Source organism: Apus apus, chromosome 3 (assembly GCF_020740795.1).
Source record: "Apus apus isolate bApuApu2 chromosome 3, bApuApu2.pri.cur, whole genome shotgun sequence".
NCBI lineage: Eukaryota > Metazoa > Chordata > Aves > Apodiformes > Apodidae > Apus > Apus apus.
This window is the reverse complement of record NC_067284.1, coordinates 102,663,162-102,688,046: the sequence shown is the minus strand read 5'-3', so window position 1 is coordinate 102,688,046 and position 24,885 is coordinate 102,663,162. Positions and strand designations below refer to the sequence as shown.

Here is a 24,885-nt window from a genome sequence, read left to right as displayed (position 1 = left end):
CTGCTAGCGGTGGAGAAAGGAGCAGAGCCTGCAGGGCTGTTTATTTGGTACCACTGAATTCAGAGACTGACCAGCGCCTGCACCCACCTTTGGATGGCGGCCGCACTCCCTGTGTCCCTCCCCGTGTTGGCAGCGCCTGTGGCTCCGCCGGAGGCTGCGGGAGAGAGGGGCTGCCCTGCGGCAGGGCTGACAGGCCCGGGGAGCAGGAACCCAGCCCTGCGCGGCCAGGCCGCTCTCAGCAGCCGGGCGCTGGGGCGGCCCAGGCGCAGCCCCCGCCTCAGCCCTGCAAAGCCCAGGAAGCGTCTCCCAACGCCGGAGACGCGTCCGAGTCTCTCGGCAGGAACGGCTGAGCCTAAACCGCAGGCAGAGACACCGAGGCCACCCTCCCGCTTTCTGGGGGCAGGCAGGGGCTGCCGGCGCTCCCCGCCAGGCCGCCGGTCGCTATGGCGACCAGCCAGGCCTCAGCTCGCCCGCCCCGCGTTCCTCCCGCGGGGCCGAGCCCGGCGGCGCCGGCACCCGCTCCGCTTCCCAGGCTCGCCACGGCCGGCGGCACCCTCCGCCGCCGCCTCTCCCCCCGACGCCGGGAAGGGACTCCCCGCATTCCCGGGGCGGGGTGAGGCCGCAGCCACCTGGCTGTGCCCGCGGCAGGCGGGGCCAGGGCCGGCCCCATCCCGGCTGCGCCACCGGGGCCTGCCCGGGGTGGGAGAGGAGGAGGAGGAGGAGGAGGAGGAGGAGGAGGAGGAGGGACTCCGCAGCGGCAACAATTGACGTGTCCCCGCCATGGAGCTCGGCGTGATTCATCGGCGGCAGCAGCGGGGCAGCAGCGGGGCGCCGCGCATCGTCCCCGCGTAGGCAGGGCTGCGGCGGGGGCAGCCCCGGCACCGCTCTGCCTCCCGCACCGCCCTCCTCCTCCTCCTCCTCTTCCTCGCCGCCTGCTCCTCTGCCCCCGCGGCTACGCGAGGATCCCGGAGGAGGCAAGATGGAAGAAATCCTCCGAAAGCTGCAGAAGGAGGCGTCGGGGAGCAAGCACAGGGCCATCAAGGAGAGCTGCACCTGTGCCATCGGTAGGGGCGCGGGCGGCGGCACCGGGCTGGCCCCGCCGCGGCTGGGCAGGACCCTCTGACGGGGAGGTCTGGGAACGGCGGGGGCAGGGAGACCTCAGCAAACTTGTGCTGCCTTGGCCGCTGAGCCCCCCAGTGGGTGCGGAGGGAGCGGAGCGCCTCGGGCGGTTCAGAACGCCCGGGAGCTCGGCGCTGCGGGGGGGACTGGCGGTCCCGCACAGCACCCGCGTTCTCCGCCACCGCCGCCTGCGGGGGCTGCTTCGTGGGTCCTGCGGGGCACGTATGGGCGCCGGTAGTTGTCAGTTTCTGCGTGTGTTGGGGAGGGGGGGGGTCTTTTCTCTAAATGCCCGCGCCCCCAAAGCATCGTAAAAAACCCCTCCAGTACAGTTTTCAGTGCTGACTTATGTTCGGGTATCTATTTTAAAACCTGAAATTGAAAAAAATTGATTCAACGAGCGCTTTTATCCTTGCTGTAGAGTGGAAATAATGATCAGCTGTATGAGTTATTTCTTTAAGGGAGTATGAGCCTGGGTGCATTTCAGCATTCACCCATTTCCAGAGATTGGCTGTGACTTGAAATGCTTCTGATGCTAATTACCTAGAGCACTAGTCAGCAAGACCCATAACTAGCATCAGTATAACTGTGATACGTAAAATTGCTTTAAATGTTTATTTTTCATCCATACATAGTTACAGCACTCTGTGGTAGTTCATACCTGTTGCTGTCTTATTTACTGGCCTTTCAGCTTGATATTCTATGGCTTGCTTCGTTACTTGTCTGTTATCCTGGAACAGCAGCCATGCTAATATCCCCTACACTGTTCCAGTTTTGGTGTATGTGCTGCCTAAGTGCTGATGTGTGAAAGGGAGTTCAATGAGGAAGAGGTGGTACTTGGTGCCTTCTCATTGGGCATCCACTGTCCTGAAAGGTTTATGCAAATTGTTGGAGACTTGGAGCAGCAGTGATTGTTGTTCTGCCAGCTGGAGTACGTATAAACTTCAGGATCATTGATTCAGAGATTGTGGCCAGGTGCATAACTATGGTTGAACGCAGAAGCTTCTTTTAAGAGCTGTGTTATTTTCCTTGGTTATACAGAAATCTTGAATTCTCCTGATGCTGCTGTCAAGATACCTCCGTATCAGCTAAGGTAAGAACATTTGATGTTGAATCCTGTGGAGCTGTTGAGTATTTGTAAAATTGAAGTAAAAATTTGAATTAGAAGTGAGGTAGACAGGGGAGAGGGCTGAATCTATGTGGTTTCTTTAGATTGTAGATATACATATCTAGGATAGTAGTAGTGGATAATTTGCTGATGAGCCCTTGGCCATGAATGAAATGGGCATTAGTTTGTGTAATGGTAACACACTGTTAGAAAGGAGGGCTGTCTTCTACTCTAAATACTTTTCCTTCTAAATTACAGCCTTTAGTGTAAGTGATGATGGTTCTCAGTATTTTCAATGTGTTTCTTTTGTTTTAAATCTAGGTCAGTTTTTGTTTACTGTAAATAAATATTCTAGAAAAGGAAGGACTATATCATCATATAGCTAGGACACTGGGCAGGAACTAAAATAATACAGTTTCTATGCCTACTTCTTCCTTTAGACTGCTAGATTATCTTGAGTAAGTCTTCTCCCTTCTCCCTGCCTCCATTTGTACACCTATAAATTGAGGGAGGTGGCACTGCCCTAAGTTATAGAGCTGTTCAATTGATATCTCTGATTGCAAGAAATTCTGGTTGGAGAAAGTAAACAGGCAGAATTGTTCCCTGCCCCTTCTGGCAGAAACATAAGGAGGTGTCAAAAGAAAGTAGCAAGTGCTTTTCTCAAAACAGGAGGATGTTATTTCATGCAACATAGAGTTAAGATGCTTCCGTTATTAGAGAGTGTAATGGATACTAAAAGTTTGCATGGGTTCAAAAAGCACCTCAGCAAATCCAGGGAAGAAACTGATTGAAGTCTCCCAGATGCAAAGGTACCCCTTCTTATTCAGAAGTACTTCAGTCAGAGATGAATGAGTTTATAAGACAGTATGTAGGAGTATTGCTATAAAATTAGCCTGTCCTGTAGTCCTTCTAGGTATCCACTATTAGCTGCTGAAAGAGGTAACACTTTTTTACCACAATATTACTTTTATTGGAGTATTTTTATTACTTCCTTACTCCCTGCTGCTCCTTACAGATATGCTTGGTGAAGCTCTGAGCAAGGAAAATTAGGGATTGAAGAGCTAGTTATTCCAGAACAGTCACCATATAGGGAAGGGATAAGAGTAGTTCTTTTGCTGCTCTAAAGTAGTGTCAGCTGCAGTCCACAAGGAGCCTCCAGTCAGTGTGAGATGGATGTAGAACAGGTCTGACATGACCAGTCCCAGACATGTGCATTTCCAACACAAACTGGGCAGTTGAGAAAAACTGGGTGAGTGACTCCCAGTAGCTGCTTTAGAATTAGATTATGTTTGCTTGGCATTGTGGTTGGAGAAAACTTGGCTGTTTATCTTCCCATTTATCTTCCCATTTATCATTCTTCATCTTTACTAGCATATATAGTCTCTCTGGTTTTAAGTACTATTCTCATTCCCTATGAATTAGTCAGCTGTTACCATATTTCTTCCTTTTTCACTTGCCTACTGCCTCTTTACAGACATGCCTACCTCTTCTTCCTCCAGTGTTCTTAATGTTGTAGTTGTTTTGTTTGTTTGGGGTTTTTTTCCCCCGCCGTAAATCCTAATCTTTTTAACTAAAGCAAATACTTTCACTGGTGTAGCTATGATGAAGTAAGCTCTTAACACTAGGCTTGTCAGTAACAGTGCACTCAGTATTGCTCAGGGTTTCACAGCATGAAGGCTGCACTACAGAATTTTAATAAAAACTTTGGTTGTGGGGTCCTTGGTGTGGTTCTGCCACACATCCTCAGACAGTAAGCTCAGTAATCTTGAGTTGACTCTTCATTCTCTGCTAACAAGATACTGCCAGACTTCAGATCAGCACACTGGGCCATATCTTTGGCTGGAGTCCGTCTGCATGATGTGCAAATTAGATAGAAGTTTATCTGTGCTTGGTATTTTTAAAGACCAGCACTGTGACAGCTTGGTTCTTAACACTGTACAATAGTAGCCTTGAAAACTGAGCAATGGCAATGACCAGAAATACAGCCAAGATGGGTGCAGGGTGGAGAATCCTGACTATGTCCCTTACTTGCTCTCATTGTGATCCGGTGCTGATTGCATCATCTGCTGTAACACAGATCAGCCCCTGGCTGCTCATCCACTTTCAATCTGCCATTCACCCTTTTTCTTGTAATATTTTTGGGTGTAGTAGCATAGCTTGGGAATATGGTCTGGAATATGCTGTGATACTAGAGTTAAAGGTATGCATATAATCTTCCTACTGGGTGACCCTAATCTGCTCCTCGAATCTGAGATCCACAGTGTTAACTTACTGAAGCATTAAAGGCAAAGTGCCAAATAGCTCCGGAGAAAAAAGTGTATATTTGTAAGGTCTCTTCCAAAAACCAGCAGCTGAATGAGTATTTAGAGTACTGCATGGCAGGGAAAATGTTTCAGCTTGTTTAGTAGTAAAGTTTGGTGTCTCTTGAGAACATGCTGAATACAAGGAAAATTTATCGGCCCTTCTCTACAGCATATTTGGGGAAGTTAATGATCTAAGGCACATCTATAATGAATAAGAATGGAGGACAGAGATTGATCATCTGCCATGTCTGATTGAGATCAATGCTGGCGTAGTTTCAGAAATGGTGAATCTAGTAAGTACCCTAATCAGTTTTATTTCTGTTTCTCCATAAAGCAGCATCTGGCTTCCACTGGCAAGTTGTGCTAATGTTCCTGCTGTTTAAAAAGGTGGCCATGCCCTTACTTACGTTCTTCTTTTCCTTCTGGAGCTGAAGAATGAAGTCTGCTCACAAGAAGGTGTAAACTGCATACTGCCATTATTTCCCCTTAAAAAGTAAAAGGCCACTTACTGGTTTTGAAACCACAGTTCTAGATGAGTAGAAGTTCTTAATGTTTTCTTTGAAGACAGTGATCCTAGCTTGAGAATTGGGAGGACAAGTTTATCTTTGCATTTCCTCTATGACCAGTTTTGTTCAGGGGTTTTTACATGTGTTGTATCACCTACATATGTACCTTCACCATACTGTTGGGGTAGATTACTTCTATTTCTGGCTTGCTTCTGACCTATCCATAGCTTTCACTCTTGTGTTTGGCTTTTGTTATTGAACACTGGGCAGGCAGCATGATAGTTTCCTGAAGTCTGTTCAATTTAGTTAGGGGGTTCAGCTGTAGCATTTGTATGGGAGCTTTTTCTAGCAGTTGTCAGGGAACCACTTAATGCGTGTCTGCTGTGTTTGCGAGCACCTGGGGTACTTTTGCCCCAAGGGAGTACAGTGGCTGGACATTCAGTCTGGAATGTCATACTTAAATTAGTTTGACAGAATTCTGTTGGGTATATCTTCAGGAAGCTAAACGAGACTGTTTTGCTATTCAGCTGCCTTTGATGTTAATTTGACTTAGGAATCCAAATCCCATTTTGACCTTGAATAATAATTTTGGTGAGGGGCATTATTTAAATGTCTCACTTCCTAAAGAAATACAAATCACCAACAAATACAAACTTCTCCACAGAGTTCTGTCAGCTCTGCCTTAAGATAGGAATATGCATGTGCGTTTTCAGTACTGTAACTTCTGATCAGACTGTTGAGCAAGGGCATGAAATAGTAGAGAAGATTAAAGTGGACCACATCCTGTGGATTTTTGAGAAGGGAGAGAGTCATGTAACCCATTGGAACCGGTCCATTGTTGCCTGCCTAGTACACATTTGTCTCTGATGAACAGGTATTGTGAAGATTAGATATATACTAAGTGCTTGAGGAGGCTGGGTGGATGACTTATAAATAATGAATTAGATAAAAGGAATTGATGTTTTGGTGTTTTAGTAGAAAACAGCTTAAGAGAGCTTAATGTCGTCTGCCAGCAAGCAGTTCTTTGCTACTAATATGAGCTGTGTTCACATCAGTATTTTCAAGATGACAAATTCTGCCCTAAGGCCAAGCACCTGCACTGAGCAAGTCTCTTCTTGGCTGATTCCTGGTCAGTTTCTCCTTTGTGTTTTTAGAGGCTGAAATATGATCCATAAAAGATAACTGAACAGCCACAAAAAAATAAGCCCTGAAAGAAGATGTTAGATAAGAGCAGTTTAACACTTGTGAGGATTATATACATAACAGACAATAAAGTAAGAGGCTCGACAGTGCTTGCCAGTCACAGAGCGCTCTGAAAAACGTGTATGTAGCAGAGTTTCTTAGAATGCATTAATGCAATTAACTCATGCCCTGTAGGCTGTGTGAAACATAGTGTCTTTGTATCAGCAAGAACTTGGTGCTGTAAAGAGGAGCCTGGTTGACACTTTTGAGGGAGGTTGTGGCTTGGTGGGTAGTTTACCTGTTGTGTTTTTGTGTTTTCTGTTCTTACTGGAACCTAGAATGTTATGTACAGAATTTTTTACTATGTTGCTGCCATTCTTCATTAGGATTTTTTTTATTATCCTAAAGAGACTTTCTCATAGTTCTAAGATATTTCCTGTAATTTTCAGGTCTTTCTACTTTCCTGTCACTACTTTTCTATTCCTCTGATGAGAACAGTGACAAAATACATTTTTTGCCCTTTTGTCAGTGTAGCAGAAGCATCACTGCAGGCTTCAGTTTGAGCTGTTCTGTGGAGCTTATGTGGCTGTTGTCTCTTTACTCTGAGAAATGTGGCTGAGTGCAGAGGACACATTGTCAAGACTCTCGATAGTTTGAATTGTTGGTCATGCTGGCTTTAAGTTTCCCCTGTGGACTTTAAGTAATAGCCGTGAGACTTGTTGATGAGTGTTTTGGCATAGTAACTGGTGTAATTTACATTCCTTCTTCATAGAAGAAACAGAAAGGCTTTCCAAATGCCTACTTACGTCTTCAGCATATTTGTATATTCCACATCTTTGTACCTAGAAGTTGCAGAAAGTACTTGAAAACAAATGGAGGTGAAGGCTCAAGCCTTCAAGGCATAAATTTTGGGTGCCTAATCAGAGAGAGATGTGTCTTGGCTTTCGGAAGTACTAAGCTTTTCTAAGCCCTGTCTGTGTTGGTAGCAGTTCTTTATTTGTTACTGCAAAAGCTTGCAGCCCTCTGGTATTTCACACTGACCTTTCAAAAATAGCCAGTATTTCTGGGGGTAAAGCTGGCAAGTCAGAAGTCAGTGGTGAGCAGGGTCCTGTGTAATAACCAGCTTATGTCCAGTTCTCTCTCCTGTTTGTGTCCCAGTGCTATTTGTCTTGATGCTCATTTTTGAAGGCATTTTGTGAACTTTGGGAACTCAGTGCAATAAAGATCACTTGGAAATAGCAGAAGTAAGCCTTAAACATAGCTGAACTCTGAAATATGTCCTTCATGCTTTCCCCTCCCCCCTTTATAATTATGGGAATTTGAGGGTGAAATAGATCTACTGTGCCATGTAGTTTTGTATCTCTAGCTTTTGATCTGAGAGAGTTTTTGAGAAGCAGATGCAGCTTACAAACTCTTAAACAAGAAAACCCATGTTCGCACATTGAAGTTTGCATGTGTTCAAATAATAAAAGCAAGTGTGGTGTGACCATCACCAAACATCCAATGCCATGGAGACTTCCAGTTAACTTAGCTTTGCAGATAATTCTTCCATTTATATAATCTTGACGCTTGGGATGCATTTTGGGTTCTCCATAGTGCAGAAATATCTGTGATTTCATAGTTTCATTATTTTATTCTTCTTCTATTTACTTGATTTTGTTCATAATTTCTGTTAATTTCTTTTTACTGGAAGAGAGTGGATAAGGAAGCAGATATGTATACATATGTAGATTATCTATGTTTATGTATATGTATGTGTGTATGTGTGTGTGTATATATATATATAAAAAATCAGATTCCCTGACCAAAAGAAAGGAGTAAGGAGGGAGGAATGGCTGTTTCTGGGTGGTTTTTTTTTGAGGTTGTTTTTAGCATACCTCATTCTACTGAACTCTTTCTTATTTTTGAAACACTTTGCTTCCTGCTTTTGCTGCCATAGCTGCCTGGCATCAAGTGCTTCTGTGCTTTCCTCCTGAACCTGACTGCTGGGTATGTGACTCATGCTGCTCAACCATTACACGGTTGCTATCTGCCATTCAGCAAGTGGATGATGAGTTCCCCAGCAGGCATCTGGCCAAGAAGAGATACTAGCAGCAGTGTGGGCTGCTGAGCTGCATCTCCTGGCGGTTTAGAGGCTGAAGCCAGACTTTTGGGGTCATTCATGTAACCCATTTGGTGTTTTGAATGGTGTATATGGTCAGGTCTTGATTGAAAATGTTGCACTTCTAGTTCTGATGTTGTGGGATGAGTGAGGGGAGGAGATACCAGTGTTTAGAAGGACAGTGTGGCACTGTGATGTGGTTGGATCAATGCATGTTTAATCTGGGGTATTTGACTGGCCTTATTTCTTGTCTGATGGGCAGATATTTTTATCTCAGCAGAACTTAGCATCTGTTCTGGGTTTGTTTTGTTTTGTTTTTTTTTTAAGGGCCATGCTTGCTATTTTTGAAACTAATTTTCTGCCTTTCTGACATGCTCTGTAGTAGTGAACTTCAATATTCACCACTGCTTTGGGCTGTTGTTCCTTTTATGCAATCTTCTGAAATTCCTTTCTAGACTTGTGACAAAAGCCCCAGTGTACTGGTTTTGGCTGTTGGAGAGTTGATTTTCTTCTTAGGAGCTGGTAGCACAGGAGTGGGGCTAGGTGGGGCTGTTAACACCCCACATACAGTTACTGTGGGATGTAGATAATTAATTCATTAGTGGAATAGCACAAATAAAAGGTGAGAGCAGCCATAGTTTTGAGTGTTAGTCTAGTATCTCACAGCATTTGCAACTGAAATACTGCCCTAAGGGTCCGAGGATCATAATGGGATAGCAGTGTGTGTGTTTGTTTTAAACACGTGATTACTTTCAGTGCTTGCAAAAGAGAAGAAAGGGAGAACATCAGGAGGCTGTTGATAATTGCCTTAGAGAATGAAATATGTTTGGGTGGGGAAACCTGGAAATGGAAGAAGAGAAGTGGCACTGAAACTGAGAGGACTGTTTTTCTACTAAATGAGGCTTGACTCTGCTGTGGTCATTGTGTGAGGCAGTGCAAGTCATCACTTTATTTTGAAAATGAAAGGGTGAGTAGGAGTAAGACAAGTCTTTTCTCACAGTTATTTTATTTACATTCCATGAAAGGTAACAAAGCTGCAGAAAATATACTACCTCTGGTTTCTTTGAGTGTTTGTTTGCTTAAGAAATTGAATATGCTAAGGTGCAATGAGTATGAAATTACATAATGCGTTGCAAATGTGGGGTTATTTTTAACAACCATCTCTTATGTCTGTCAAGATTTAGTATTGCACTGCTGTGAAAGCTGAATGGTTTTGCAGATTGCAGGATTAACCTTCAAAATGTAACTAGTAATGATAAAAAATATACCTCATCCTCCCATTTCTTCGTCAAACTTCTGTAACTAACTGTAGGCCATCCAGCTGTGATGGAGAAAATGTCATTTGCAAGATGTCTGTGCTATAATACCTCTGTATCTCTCTTTCTGTCCCCTCAATCCTGTGCCATCCCAGCATCATAAAACTACTTCTGATCGAAGTTTAATTCTCATAAGATATTGTTTTCATTGTACTGAAATTTTGAAACAAAAAGTTTTTCACTGGAAAAAAATTGTCAGCTTCTCTTCCATGCTTACCAACTATAGGGAAGAGAGGTTTCATGTAATAGCTTGATAAGCTTTCAGAATGGTACGCTGAGCAAGTCCAGTGTGTGCTCTAAGGCCAGGAGGCATATGCTAATGATGGATACTCTGCTCCTCATCTCATCTTCATGCTGTGCTTCAAATGATAATCAATAAAATAACCTAAAATATACAGATTGCTTTATAATGAAGTCCTTGTGAAGTTTGCATGTGTCATCAAATTCCTTAAGAGCAGATTTAGTGACTGTATACTTAGTGCACAAAGGGCAAAAATGTACTGGGGTGGATATTTGAGGGAGAGTGGTGATAGCATATGACAGAGATTACACTACAGCTTTGGAGACTGGAAGCATCCTGATTATTGTTTTGGCATTGTCCACTTCAATACTGTGTGGAATCTTTTGTCATCTCTCTTCCTCTTCTCTAAAGCAAAGTTACATCGTGTGCTTATGGTTTTTGTTTTGTTCTGTTTCATCTTGACAACAGTATCAGACTCTTATCTAGGAACTTCATGTTTGTGTTGATATCAAGATGTTATTAGTGAGTGTAGCAAGGAAGCAAATGACCTTAGAAGAGCTCTCCAGCTGAGTGACTGTGTTGAGCTATTTAATTATTATTGTATGAATTCTGTGATCTTGGCTGCATTAGACTGGATGGAAGATCAAAATGTTCACATTTGCCTTTCCCATGAGTAGAGCTATACTTCTGCTGTTTATGGCAAATCCATGTCTCTTGGAAAGTATGTAAATAAAAAAACCTAGAAATGCCACTGTGTCGCTTTTTTAATGCCAAGCAGTATTAAATTGCAATCTCATTCAACATTCCAAGTTGAAAAGTTGTTGAGTTCTGGCTAACAAACTCTATGAAGTTACACGTAGGCATTATTCCTCACTTCCTTTTCCCTGTGTGGTTAAGTGTTCTCTGATAAGCAACTCTTATGCTTCCCTCTAGGGGCAGGTTCAATTAATTGTTGGGTGAAGTGATTCCTTTGTGTCTTTATTTGAAAAGCAAAGGGATTGAAGGGAAGAGGGAATACATGAAGGAAAAATGAAATACTGAGCTGGAGGGAAGACCCAGAGGGAACTCAAAGGGAGACCTGGTGTCAGCAGCTGAGGGGAGAGAATTGGATACAGGAAGAAAAGGAGAATTAAACCCTAAGTGAGATGTAACTGGATAAAAGTGAAGAGTTTTGTACTGTGTCGGCAGAAAAAGAATGAAATTTCTTTTAAAAAAGAAGCTGCCAGTGGTGAGGAAGAAAAGGGAAAATGGTTCCAGCCAGAAGTTACAAAATTATTAGTAAGGATGGAACCTCACCTGGTTATGTGAGAGGCAAATCTGTGGACATGGGAAATGTGCACACAAGTGTCTATATGCTTGTGAGTAACCGGAATAAAATCCTAGCCCTGCTGAAGCAAGTCAGAATTTATATCAGCATAGTACAGCAGTCCCTCAATTATTTTTTTTTCTTTTTCAGGACCTGTAAACTGCAACACTGACTGCTTGTTTGTTCTAACAGTGTTGTCTAGAAGTACGGGATCATCTGATAGTGGTACACCATCATACATGTTTTTATTTTTTAATTTTTTCTAGAAAAGGAGGGTTCTAGGTGGAAGGCTTCAGATTAGTCTTTTATTCTATTGCTCTATGGGATCTGCAAGTACTAGCAACAAACTTATATTTGCACAGAAGTACAGATTTTAATGCTGGCATTGTCTGTTGTAGTAATCTAGTCTGACTTCCTACATTGTTGAGGCACAAGAATTTGGCCTGTATTTATACACTGCAAGCTCCAAACTTCTGCCTGAGCTTGACTGTAATACGCTTTGTAAACTGGATGGTCATATTTCTGCTGTAGATAAAATGAATCATTTCTCTAGAATGTGGGCAAGGACTTAAAATCTCCTTTCTTCTTGAGGAGCTGTTGCTTGAAAAAGGTTATATTTATTTCCTCTTCCTCCTCTAGGTTTTAGGTATTTCCATTATGAGCCATAAAGTTACTGGTGAAGTCTTTTATCAATGTTCTCTAAGCTACCACAGGAAAAGAAGGGTTATGGGTAGTTCTGCCTTTATGTGCAGGAGTGTTCCTATATCCACTGCTGAAATTTGTTTTCTACTAATTAATCTCCTTTTATGTAGGGACAGTATTTGCTTCTGTTTGGTTTATTTAAGGGTAACAGCTGGGAGTACCTCCAAAATTTTGAAAATTCACCTTTACTATTTATTTTCTCCTGGTGGGCCAACTTTTCTGCTTGAGTAAGTGGGTCTAATGGAGTTACATGCTATGATGCTTTGTTCATGTTAAGCAGCCGGGACAGAGGAACTCTTCTCAGCTGTCAGTGTTACTCTGCCTGAAATATGTCAGGCTCTGGCTATGACAAGCAGCGTATGGGAAAATGGCAGCAGCTGTGAATCAAATTCTTATTTGTTCTTTGACTGAGCCATGAGTTGTGCTGTGGAATGCAAATAACATGCCGGTAAAACCCTGAGGTTCCCATTTGCTTCTTCTGTAGTTTTGTAGTTTTCGAGGGGAAGATAATACTGAGATGTCTTATTTTTAATATCTCTTAATTTTTAATCCATTTCTGAAAATCAATATGGTTGTCACCATTTGCATGAAGGGCAGTAACTCTTACAGTGGTGACAAATAGTGCCCGCTTCCCTAAGTCAGCATGGTAGAGGGGAAGGTGGCCCTTGAGACTCTGTTCCGGACACTAGCAAGAAAGAATGAAGACTGAGCCATTTCCTATCTTGCTTACAATTTTCATAATGAGAGTGAAAATAATGAGTCATTATTCTCTTCTCACTAAAGGCTTTTTCCACGACAATGAGGGTAGAAAGATTTTTATGGTCTCTTACTTAGAATCGTAATTTGTCTTACTCTGACCATTTTGGCAGTCTGTTTTGACTGGCTTGTCATAGCATCCCTTGTGACAGACCTGCAGAGAAAGAGGTAGGTTGATGATCCATGGCAAACTCAGAGAGCTAGAAAGGTCATTGTAACCCAGTGTGCTGAATATAAAGGCTATTTACATTCTCATGACTCATTCTGCAGTTTGGAAAACTGACTGTCATGGAGTGTAGTAGCTCAGGAAGGACAACCTGTGCTCCTGGAGATACTAGTCCTGGATTACGCACTTGGTTCTATCTCTGACCTTTCTGCTTAAGCCTGGGCAGGTCGCTTGGGATTCAGTCCAGATACCATCGAGGTCTAGTGGCAAAAATCCAGATAGCCTCAGTAGGAACTGGACTGAGCTTTTGTCCTTGGTGCTCTTTACGTACTCTGTGTTGCACGTAACAAGGTCTCCACTTACCAAATGCTGTTTTCTCTAATGGAGTGCCTGCCAGTGCAAATGGCTACTGGTTTCTAGTAACCTTAGAATATATATTTTTATATTTATTTTGTTGTTGTAATTGGCCTTCTGGGTCAGGACAAGAGGATGGTTGGCACTCTTTGTTTTGAAGGAGGGGGCTGTCATCATATAGTAGTCATTTGTTCAATGTTTGTGTGTAGTACCAGATTTGAATATAAACAGCATAATTAGGAAAGCTTTTTCATGTCTCCAAAATCACCTGCGGTGGTGTAAAATCATCCTTCCAGGCCCTTGTTCTGCTGTGGCTCTCACCATATCTTTTGCACAGGTGAACTTAGATGACAACAGCAGCTAAAGCATGATCCCTGTCATCTCTTCCACTGTCAGGGAAAGAACACTACAGCCAGGATCTGTTATTGATGCCTCCTTTTTTCTTTCTTCACCCCTTCTTTTTGCGGAGTGGGAAGGTTGTTCTGTTTATTACGCTGAGCTGTCTTTTGAGAGGGCTCCAGTGTGGATTTATGAAAGAATGCAAGTTGATTGGATTTCAGCATGGTAGACCACTCATATCTGAGTACAATCTTTTTCTTCCCTATCATTCCTTCTTTACACCATCTCAACATTTTTGTTCTCTGTAGCTTCTGTTTTCATTGTTTTGTTTCATCTGTGAATGTCCAAGATACCTTATCCTGATGCTTTTGGTAGCTTCCCCTCCTCCAAGTCAAAGGTCCTCACTTCCTTTCATGCCCCCTCTGTGTTATACTTGGCTCTTCTCATGCAGGGTTAAGTTGGTATTCGAGCCTAAAACTGTATGTGTATATATGCCCACACCGGCATGTATCAGTATGGAAACTTTAGAGTTCTGGTATGAAAGTAGTTTCTGTACAATAACTTAGTAGAAAGCATCCTTAGGTGTTTTGAAGTATATTGATGTGTACCAGCTTATTCTGAGAACTTAACTCATGTAAAGTGTCTTACGTGTGTAGCACTGCAAAACCTGAATGAATTGTCTCTTGCCAGTGTAGAACTGCAGGCAGTGGAGTAAGCAATGAGATTCTGCGGTGTGGGACAGCTCAAAAGAAGGGTGAAATTATAGAAGAGCTGTAAGGTGTATGAAAAAATTCAGTCCCTTTCTTCATCACACTCCGAGACCAAACTCTGCACTGCATCATCTGTTGTGCAGACTTATTGAACCCAGTTCTTAAGTGGTAGACCTTAGGAGGGACAGACTGTGTTAATCTAAATCATCCTTTCCCCTTCTGCCTGAGGATTATCTGCCATGTCCTTCTGTGTTCTCGTAATAGCAGATGATGCATTTAAATGGCAGGTCAAACTGAAGTGCGGAAAATGCTCGAGATAATAAAACATTGTGAGGTACCTCTGCAGGTGTTTTATAGCTGTAGCGTGGAAATGCTAAAGATTTAATTGACTGAGTGTGTAACAAGAACAGGAAATGACATGATGGCAATTCATTTTCTCTGAGAATATAGTGGGAACACAGGCTATGGCAACCTTAATTAGATTTTGAGTTAAACATTTTTAGCAAGGCTGGGAGGTTCAGCTAATTGAATCTGTTCTAATTTCCATCCTCCTGTTTGTCAATTTTTGTTCTTCATTTTGGGAGATATCTCAAGAAACAGCTCTCATTGTTCTCTGCTGATTGCAGTATGTGATGACAGATGGAAGGCAACATGCTGATGTGCCGGGTAGCTACACAGAAGCCATAGGAGTTCCCACCTGTCTTCATTACAATGAAACTGGGCTGGATCCACTCCAGTGACTTGGACTGCCTTCCCTTTCCTTTCTCCTCCCAGCCTCCATCCATTTTAATAAGATAATAAATTTGTTGTGTATTAATAATGCCAATGTTTATATGGTGTTGCAGTGAACTGTAGAAAGTCTCGAAGAAAAGTGGTGTTCTGTCCTGAAGAGGTGTAGCATGTAGTGTGCTACTTAAGTTCCCAGGTCCAGGCAATGCTGTCATTAGATACATATGCAGTATCCAGTTCTGTACTGGCTGGATGACTGCTGTCCAAACCCAGGAGTAGATGTTTTGGCAGTTTCTGTAGATTGGGATGATATGATGCTCTGAGGAAATATTTCCTAAATGTTCAGTAGTTGAAGCTGGTTTGAATGCTAAACTCACAGATTTTAAGGAGTCCTGCTAGTTAAATTGATTTGAGAAACATTCAAGAAAGGAGCTTTTGAGAAAATTGGGCTTTGTGCCTGCGTGTTTCTCAGAATATCCTAAGTGAAGAAAATGGTTAGCTTTTAGTTAGAAACCTTTTTTAAGATAAACATGTAGTCTGCTTCAAGTTCCTTAGAAATCGGTGTAATTCATGTTTCTTTTGAAAAGCTTCTTCTGGTGTTGTGCCAGATGACCTTTTAAAAATTCTCATAATCTGGGAAGAAGGTACAAATATGAAAGGACCTGCATATTCTCAAGAGGTCTTTGCCAAGTACAGAAACTTGCTAGACTGCTCAAGTGATCCATGCTTGAGACGCTGAAGTCTTTAATTTATCGCTAAAAGACAGGATTGCATTTGAGCAAATAGCAGTTTTGTGCCCTTTGGGGGTATCTTGTGATTTGTGCTTTTTTGGGAAATGTGGAGAGAAAAGAATATTGATTGAATACACTCCAAACAGAGTTGACTTTCGCAGACTCTGCTCTGCAAGCAGAATCTGCTAAAGGAGTTACAAGCTAACTTCCCCAAAGCCGAGATGCCCAGTGTTTGATAATCTCCAATTTGTTTTTTAAAAGAGCAAGTTCAGGTTTGGACTTCCTCAGGGTAGGTTTGGAGGGTGGTTGGTAGGTTATGGGCAGACAGTGGCAAAGCATGACTTTAGGAACATTTGACAATAACTCTGAACTACAGCTTCTCCTTAGCCAGTTATGAAGGGAGAATTTTTGAGAGGAGCTATGCATGCTAGCCTACTGCCTGTGTTTCATTTGTATCAGAACTTGAACCTTGGAGTTGTAGGAGAGTTACTCCATACTTTTATATTCTTTTGGGCAAATAAACTATTTATCATTGAGTCAACTGAAACTAAGTGAATTCAGTTCTAAGTCAGCACACAGAAGCAAAAGAGGAAAATCTTTCTTTTAGTATTTTATAAATTAGACATCTTTGACTCTGCTTAGAAAGAACCAGGGTTTTGGGTGTGTTTGAATGCATTGAGACTTGACAGAGAAGCATACTTCAAATGGAACAAGTCAGGGCTTTTTGGTTTACAATTGGGTGAGAAAAGACATGAGAAATTATTCCCTGTTTCTTCTTGCACACACTTGTCTCCATGGGGACAAAATGAATGTAGGGGGTTCTTGGGGTGCAATGCAGATACTTGGAGAGCTAAGGCTCTTAAGGGCTGGCACAGAATGGTTTACCATAAGCAAGTACGTCTACACAAATACAAAAGTAGACTTTATGTACAGGTAAGTGCCTCCTATGTTATGTCACCTTATGAAGTGTTGCAAACCTTCAGGGAGAGCTGGACATGGGCTGAGTCACAGCTCCAGGCACTATTTGCCTTGCTCACCAAATTAAAAAAAAAAAACAGTATCTGAACACTGGGTCCAAAGCATCTAAAATACTGTCCTAATTACTGATTTATTTTAGTATTTAAAAATGGTGTTACTCCGTAATCAAAGTACAGCTTAGCCATGGTTCTAGCACATGCTAATTCAGGTGTAAAACAAACTCATTAGTATACATTTGCTTTTGTCCACACCTTTTATGGTTGGAAAGAGCTAACATGACAGGGCACACTGCCCTGTGGAGGAGGCCATAGACCCAAACTTGCCTAATAGGAAGTAGATTATGAAACCACTTTTCTGGCAATCTGAATATTAAACAGAAGGGAAGTGACTGCAGTGTAGTGTTTATCACACTGAGTTGAAGGACTTGTAGTGATCTGTGAATCCCTGTTCTATGCTATGCACATTTGTGTGTGCACACAGAGGAGTAACAGTTGGGAAGTATTTTGTGAAATTCCAATTAAAAGGCCATTCTTAACAGTATGCAAAGAAATATGCCAGCTTTCTTCAGAGGGTAAAAGTGCTTTGCAGAGTTGTGAAATTCTCCTTGAAGTACTATCTTATTGAAAGTGATACAGCCTTTCTGGAACGTTACTCCTTGGAATACCAATTTCAGTTGCATTGTTCCTCCTCACTTTTATTTTTTTCTTTTTATTTTCCTCAGGGAGAAATGTCTCCTTCCTCTCCAACTGGCTCTGGAATCAAAGAGCATGAAGCTGGCCCAACAGGCTCTAGCAGGGATGCAGGTAAGGCTTTAGAGTGGGGGTGTGTTACAAGGCAGTGGGAATAAAGGAAATCTAGGCTTTTATTTTAAAAAATACCGTGGGAAAAGTGTCTGTCCTTTGGTGGACCTAACAACGCTTGTGTTTCTGTAACAGTGTTCAGAAGTCAGGGTGCAAGTAAAGGCTGGTGATCTCGTAGAAGCTTAAAGTGTTCAGAATATAGGTGAGAGTTCCTGTCTTTCACTGTTCAGTTGGAGATCTGCTCTTCCTTGTGTGACCCTGTACTACTCTCAGTAAACCTTGCCACTGCTAAATGTCTTAGAGACCAAACTGAGTTGTCTTTCTGTTTTCTTTGATTAGAAGAGAGGACTGCAGTGCTTGAATAATGGAGAGGCTAATAAAGGATCTGGGAGCTGCATTTGTTACATGTAGGCACTTTACAGCTTTTTTTGTATGCTGAAAGTAGTAGGAGTAGCATCTGATTCGGAAGTTTATGAAATTGCAGAAGAAAACAGCAGTGCAGCACAAGCAACAAAAAGACTCTCTCAGGTTTGACAATATAAAAACTGAAGTAGTTTACCTTTTACTGCCAGTTCCTGGGGGTCCTCTTCCCTATGGGATGCTGCTTTTGGAAAAGGCTGGTACACTGCTGGGATGTGAAATGCAAGCCACCATTTTCCAAGAAGAAATTTCTTCCTCGGAGGGCTAATGTGAAGTTGTTTTGAGAGTATAAGGATGTGAATGGATCATTCAAATTCACTCAGTTCAGCATATGAAATGTCAGGCATTTGGTTAGAGTGCTCTCCATGTCTGGGCACAACATGGCTGTAGGAGGCTCTAGCTAAGGGATAAAGGTACTTTCTTGCGGGTTTTCCTGTAATTACTGGACTCTGCCAGAAGACACCACGTGCTTGCAGAGTAGTACTCTGGTCGCTCTCTGAGATCTTGTGCCCTGTGTTGCAGATATATTGGAGTGGGGGGCTACATTTGAAGTGAAAGCAACACGAGACTAGTGGGACTTGAACATATGCCTGCCCTTGTACTGGTGCAAGTTTGCCTGTTAGAAGAACATTGTGGAGACGATCAATCAAGAATAGTGGAGTGATTATGAATGAGAAAATTTATTTTTACTCTTCTAACTTGCTGTACATACACTTGAGCTCTGTAAGAACTGGAGTCACAAAGTTGTGGATTTGCAGTATGGTACTTTAAATAAGAGTAGCATTAATCACTAATAGGTTTAGGTGCAGTAGTTTACAAGAGAATTGGGCAGAGGCAGTTTTGTCTCAACCTGCACATTGCCATTTTCTCTTTGCAGAAGCTGCTGTCTGATGAGAGGTTTGTATCCATGGAAACAGACTCAGATGAAAAACAGTTGCTTAATCAGATGCTGAATGCCGTCAAAGTGACTCCTTCGCTCAACGAAGACCTACAGGTTGAAGTGATGAAGGTTAGTGTTTCGCACACGTCAGTGCTTACAGCGGAGGCTGCCTGACTGAATGCTGGGGTTAGCAAACAGATTAGCTGTTGCCTTGGAAATCTTCGCCTCCGGACAGTATTTGATTCCCTCCTTCCTGTTGGCAGATGTCAGTTGTTTCCATTTCTACTTGGTTTGTGTTTCCCTGGGTTAAATAGGGGGATAGTCTATATTAAGAGCCACTGCACTGGTGATGCCAGTTTTAGCAAACAGAAACAGGACCATCAGTTCACTCAGAAATTAATTGTGGATTTGAAACTTCAATAACTTTGTTATTGACCTTTAGTGCTTCTGGAGTGGGCTGTATAGGTTTGTAATTTTAAATTGTGTGTGTAGGTGCTTTCTAGTTTATGATTTATTTAGGCACGAAAATGTCCCTCAACTAGTGCAATGAGTGAAATTATTGTTTGGTATACTCAATGTAAGCTTCCACTTCCAGAAATGCTTTAGCATTTTCCTGTGTGTGTTTGGAAGCTCAGCTGCTAGGAGGTACTGTTTTGAGGGGGAGGTGCTATCAGTATTCCTTGGCCTGTCATTGGGTTGGTTGTCTGACTTGCCAAAACTGCTATGTGACATCCTTGTTCTAATGAATCTCTGTTACCCCTTCTGAAACGGCTCTGTTCTAGCTGTATTCTTTTCCACTGAGGATGACTGCCTGGGTGCAACATGCGCTCACTGTCAGGACATGCAGAAGGGTGAACTTAGCAGCAGATAAAAGGGAGGAGTGTTTGTGTGGCCTGTTACCCATTTTATGGGAGCAGGCTTCTGTCCACGTACAGCCTTAACTGATGACACCCAAATCTGCATCCCTAACCCAGCATACCTGTTCCTGCCTCTTTTGTCTCTGTAGTGGGAAAGGGGAAGAGTTAAGAGGTAGCACTACTGAACCAGCAGTTCTATCTTGGTATGCAGTAATTTTTTGCAAGTCACTATTTTACCTTCTTGAGTGCTGCAGATTCAGAATCTGCATGTGCATGGTTTCTTTGAAAACCATGACATGAATCTGTGGCACATTGCATCTGCACTGAGAAGAATATAAGCACTGTATTTTACTGCAGTTATGAGAGCATATCTTCTCAAGTTGTCTTGATATGTGAGAAGAAAAAAAAAAAACAAACCCCAAAACACCAAACCACATAAAACCAAAAACAAAGCAAAACTTGTGTTTTGATGATGTCTATTTTAAATATTTCAAGAGACCAGAGGGCCAAAATTTGCTGTAATCAGGGCAGTTAAAACTCAGAGCCACTAAAACTGAAGCTTACCTCAAAGTCACATCAAGTAGAGATGTTTTTACATTTTAACATGAAGGTTACAGATACCATTGCAACACTCAAAAATGTTGTCACTAACCCAGGTCAGATTGGATATTAGACATGCCTGAGTGTGAGCAGGTTTGTGTGAAACTGGGTCAGCAGTGATACTGGCCTGGTTGTGACTTGCTGCACAATGGCACCAATCTTGCAGCTAGTAAGAGTGCAAACATCAATTATTCCACAAAAGCTTTCAGTCATGCAAAATAGATGTGAAAATAGAGGTACAGGAGTACAGACTTCACTTTTAAGTTGCTGGCCTGTAAGCTCCTAAGTCAGATAGTTTGAGGTTGTTTTTTGTTTTGTTTTGTTTTTTCCTACCTATCATCTACCTATCAAAATATCTCCTGTTGTTCCCCATAAGTGTACACAGAGAGTCACTCTTTGAATATTATCCAAGCAGATGTTTTGAATGTTTTATTTTAATGGTTTGTTGTCTTCCCACTGGCATTGCAGATGCGAGCGTGAAGGGATTTGATTAGCAAGGAGAGCATTTTATAAATCTTTTTACGGTCGTGTGTCTGTGAGTTGGAATTCACAGCAAAAGGAAGAGCACAGGAGAGAGGCACAAGTGCAGTTAGTTGCCTTACCTCATACACTTTTGCAGCCTGTCCAATATTATTGTAAAGGGGCAGTATTAGACAGGAGTGTAATAGAGTAACTGTAATGGTTACTGTGATGGAGAGGAGTGCTAGCTGGACCTCTTCTGGCACTAAAGAAGCAAGCAGTTGAGGCCACTGTTGTAGAAGTGGAATGGCACTCACTAATTTATGGATAAGTACCAAAACCTCCCCTTTGTTTTTTAAGCGTAAGGGTCATGGCATGCTCTACAGATTCCCAGATTGGAGGATCACAAAACCAGCATGCTGACAGTGCTGAGGCTTAAGGGCCAGGGCTGGGGACTGTGCTGGAGTGCATACTGAGCAGCCAGGGAAGAGTCACGCTGCCCAAATGCAGCTGTAAAGGTGAGCTCAAAGTCTTCATCTCTCACAATACCTCTCTCCTCTGTGCTAGGTGCAGTCCTCTTACCATTTTTATAAACTTTGATTAAAAGTAGAATTTTACTTTTTGTAATAAGTCAATAATGAGTTAAACTCCAGGTTAGGCATTGCTGCCAGTATCTCTAGGTCTTCTGACCTAGTTGTGGGTTGCACTTTTCTCTTAGATGCTTCATGCAGAGTGAATATGTGGGGAAATTCCAGAGTACAAATTATAATCTGAAGCCCTTCCTTTCTTTTTGCAAGACACTTACTATTACTAGGCACTGGGTAATTCTTATGTCAACAGCAGTTTTGTTGTCAAAAGAAGACAGTGGTCTTCTCAGTGAGGAAAGGGAAAAGACTGATTTATCTGTTACATGAATGGACACCTATAGCAAACACTGGTGTACTAACTGCATTTGATTTCCTACATCTTAAAGCGAGCTTTGGGATGTATAAATTTTACACTCAGACTTTTATGTTATTTAACTGCTGAGCCTAGTATCTCTTTAGAAATTCTCAATACTGTGCTGTCTACGTATCTCTGTATCTCTGATATGTTTTATGAGAGAGATTTATTAGTATTTTCACACTGGAGACTAAATTGAAGTTATTCAGGTGCTTTAAATTGTACTAAAATACATTGAGAAACCGGGTAATCCAGAAAGCATGTCCAGAGGGAGCAGTGTATCTGACACAAGACAACTTTAGCATTTACCTTTGCTGTTGCCATGATATTTGCTATCACACTGAAAAGATGTAATATTGATTTGTGTTTTTACTGTGCTCAGCTGACTGCAACAAGGGAATGGAAAAGCACACAATCATTCAGTGCCTTGTTGTTGTGCTTATTGTAACACATCAATAGCTTAATTGCAGTTTCAAATGGAATAATTTAAACATTTTTACCTATATATTTTCTTTATAATATTCATGTGATTTGGGAAGGAAAAGATATATTGATCACTAATCAAATTCTGTGTTCTATCAGTGAGAAGTCAGAGTGACTCACTTCTCTACTGATACAATTGCAGATGTGTACAAAAAAAATAGGGAGAGGGCAGTAATTCAACACTTAACCTAAGATGAACATGGTCATGCAGTATGGCTGCCCCAGAAGTGGGAAGAATTTCGTTGTGTGGTGTCGGTTCACTCTGTTCCCAGATTTCCAAAGGAATTTGCAGCTAGCAAGTCAGAAGTTTTCAAGCAAGAATGAGAATAATTATGAGAATAATTACCTTTTATGAAGGAAACTCAGTTTTCTGAGTCTTGATTTATTTCAAAATAGTTGGTCTTTAGTTCACTATTCTAATAATTATGTATTTAAAAAGTATGTTTAAACTTTTAGATCCAAAATGACAACAGAACACAACTGTAAAATCCCAGCCTCCATGGATTATTATATTCTGCACCTTTTTCTCACTCACTAGTGAATGAGCTGATCACTGTAATAACTGCCACAAATATATAATTATACACACTCATTTTTTTTAAGTTTAAAATTTATGAAATGTCTTTCCACATGCAGCTTGGTTATGCTTAGTATGATATCATTTGCAACTGTTCAGCTTTGTCTTGAACTGTATAATTATATGGAAGAGGAAGCTGGACTGAAACAACTTTGATTTAAATATACATGTAAGCTATGTTGTTCCCTGTGCTGCATCTTCAAGGCAAGGCATGTATAACAGTTTTATATAGGAGTAAAATGAGTGATTTCACTGCCCGTTAAAAATAAGAATTCATTGCTACTGCAGTGCAAGTGTAACTGGTAAACAGAAATGGAGAAGAGAGACATTATCAGGATGGGAATCAGCAACCCAATTACTGCTATTTGCTGTTCATCTACATATTTTAATTGATATATAAACTAGGACACTTTAGAATAATAGAACACTTTTTCTCCTTCAGTATATTTTATGCACTGCATTATTGCAAAGAGTTTTCAACACCACTTTCAATATAAATTGCAATCCAGTCTCTTTCTGAGCAGAGAAGGACTGTATTTCAAATAAAGTAAAAAATAAAAACTATTACTCAAATTTAATTGTATGGTTTAATCCTGAACTGGTTTAATATTTGTTTTAAATTTAAAAAAATTAAATGCTGAAAATGTGTAGAAGAAGGTTTAACCTTAGTTCTTGTAATGGTGGTGTCTGATATGAGCTGCTCAGGCAATAACTGATTTTTGTCCAGTCTATAATTCAGAGCTGTGTTAGCAGTCTGTACTGTCAAAGAGGGGAGTCTGTAAAGACTTGCACAGTGTCATACAAATAAGACTCTTCTCGAAGATCTGTCCTGCTCAGGAATGCTAGCTGAAGTTCTTAGTGTTTCCTCTGCTTAGTCTTTTCAGAAGTTAAATTCTTATAATGTAGGCCAACTACAAATCCATACTCTCTTGGGTTTACTTTTCTCATTTTTCTTTTGTTGTTTAGTTTTTAAAGTAATTTTATTTGTGTGCTTAGTCATAAGTAACTAGGTTAACACAAGTGGATTGAGTGACCTACCTTGCATGTGTCAAGATAAGCTCATCCTTTCCCAAAGTAATTAGAACTATTGTAAATGCCTAGTACTCATAATTAAGATTGTGATTAAAGAAGTCCCCTGGTTCTTAGGTGCCTGGCTGTTGCAGCAGAATTCACAGTCTTGAATTAAATACCTCAGCTTTCTCCTTAAATGGGTACAAAAGAAGGAGAATGGTAACTGCCTGGATACTGGAGGGGAGTCAGTAGTCAATGCAGTCTCTCAGAAATACTCTTCTTCCAGGATCTGTGGCTCTTCCTCAGTACCTTTTGGTGCTTGGATCTATAGCCGTAGACAACCTCTGGGTACCAGGGTAGCCGTGAGGCATTAAAAATCTAAGCAAAGTGTTGGTTCTGTCTCTTAAAAGTTGTGCAGGAGTAGAAAAGTAAGGTTAGTTTCTTGCCTAAATAAATTTTAACACACTGCCAGCCAGTTCCTGAGGCTTCTCTTCCCTAGAGCTCCTTACCTGGATCTCTTGTGAGAGAGGAAGAGTATTACAGAAGCTTCATGGGGCACAATAGTTGATATTGTAACGACAAAACCAGCTTCTGTGAGTTTTTAGTATCTCTTCCCTGGATGCAGGTTAGGTGGTGACCTGGTAGAGGGTGAAAGCCTCTGGCAGACCAGACAGCCTTTGGGATGCTATCAAATCTACCTTCTTGCCAATTATTTCAGTGACTTGAACAGTAATTTAAAATTAGCTCTTGTGAAGTACATTGCTACACAGAAAGTTCCCCTGATGTAGTTTTGGTGGAACCTTGCATGTATCTGAGGATAAGGTAGTTTTTTCCTCTCCCTTGTCCAAAAAATTTCCTCCTCACAAATAAATGTCTGAATTTTCCATCTAGGGGATGTATTGGTTCTTTTTTCCTGGACAGCTCTGGGTTTGCTTACACCTATGTGTTGACATCCTTTATGATCATTCTGGTAGTGGGTGCATGTAATTGCATTTTTATTTGAGAACTCTTTTTAAATTTTTTGTGGTATTTTTCAGTTTGGTGTTTGTCCTTTTTCAGTTCTGTTTTATTCAGATACATAATCTAATTAATGAAATAATGCAGTAAATAGGCTTTAACCTGTGAAAGGAGAAATGCCTTCCTTAGCAGTGCTAGTCAGCCTTTATTTTAATCTTCCCTGCTTTTAAGTGTTACAATTCTGAAGATAAAAGC

At 41.5% G+C, this 24,885-nt stretch overlaps 1 protein-coding gene across 3 annotated transcripts in view; it reads left to right on the top strand.

The window, feature by feature from the left end:
* The first annotated feature begins 771 nt into the window (after window positions 1-771).
* Window positions 772-24,885, top strand: part of ARFGEF3 (ARFGEF family member 3) — an 83,757-nt gene continuing 59,643 nt past the window's right edge. For 2 of the 3 annotated variants that reach the window (XM_051614760.1, XM_051614761.1), the window contains exons 1-4: window positions 881-1,064; window positions 2,158-2,209; window positions 17,366-17,447; window positions 18,742-18,873. In XM_051614760.1, the coding sequence (XP_051470720.1) occupies window positions 980-1,064; window positions 2,158-2,209; window positions 17,366-17,447; window positions 18,742-18,873 (351 nt within the window). In that variant the 5' untranslated portion in view covers window positions 881-979. Of the gene's footprint in view, window positions 1,065-2,157; window positions 2,210-17,365; window positions 17,448-18,741; window positions 18,874-24,885 lie in introns of all 3 variants that reach the window. The other variant, XM_051614758.1, reaches the window with a different exon arrangement.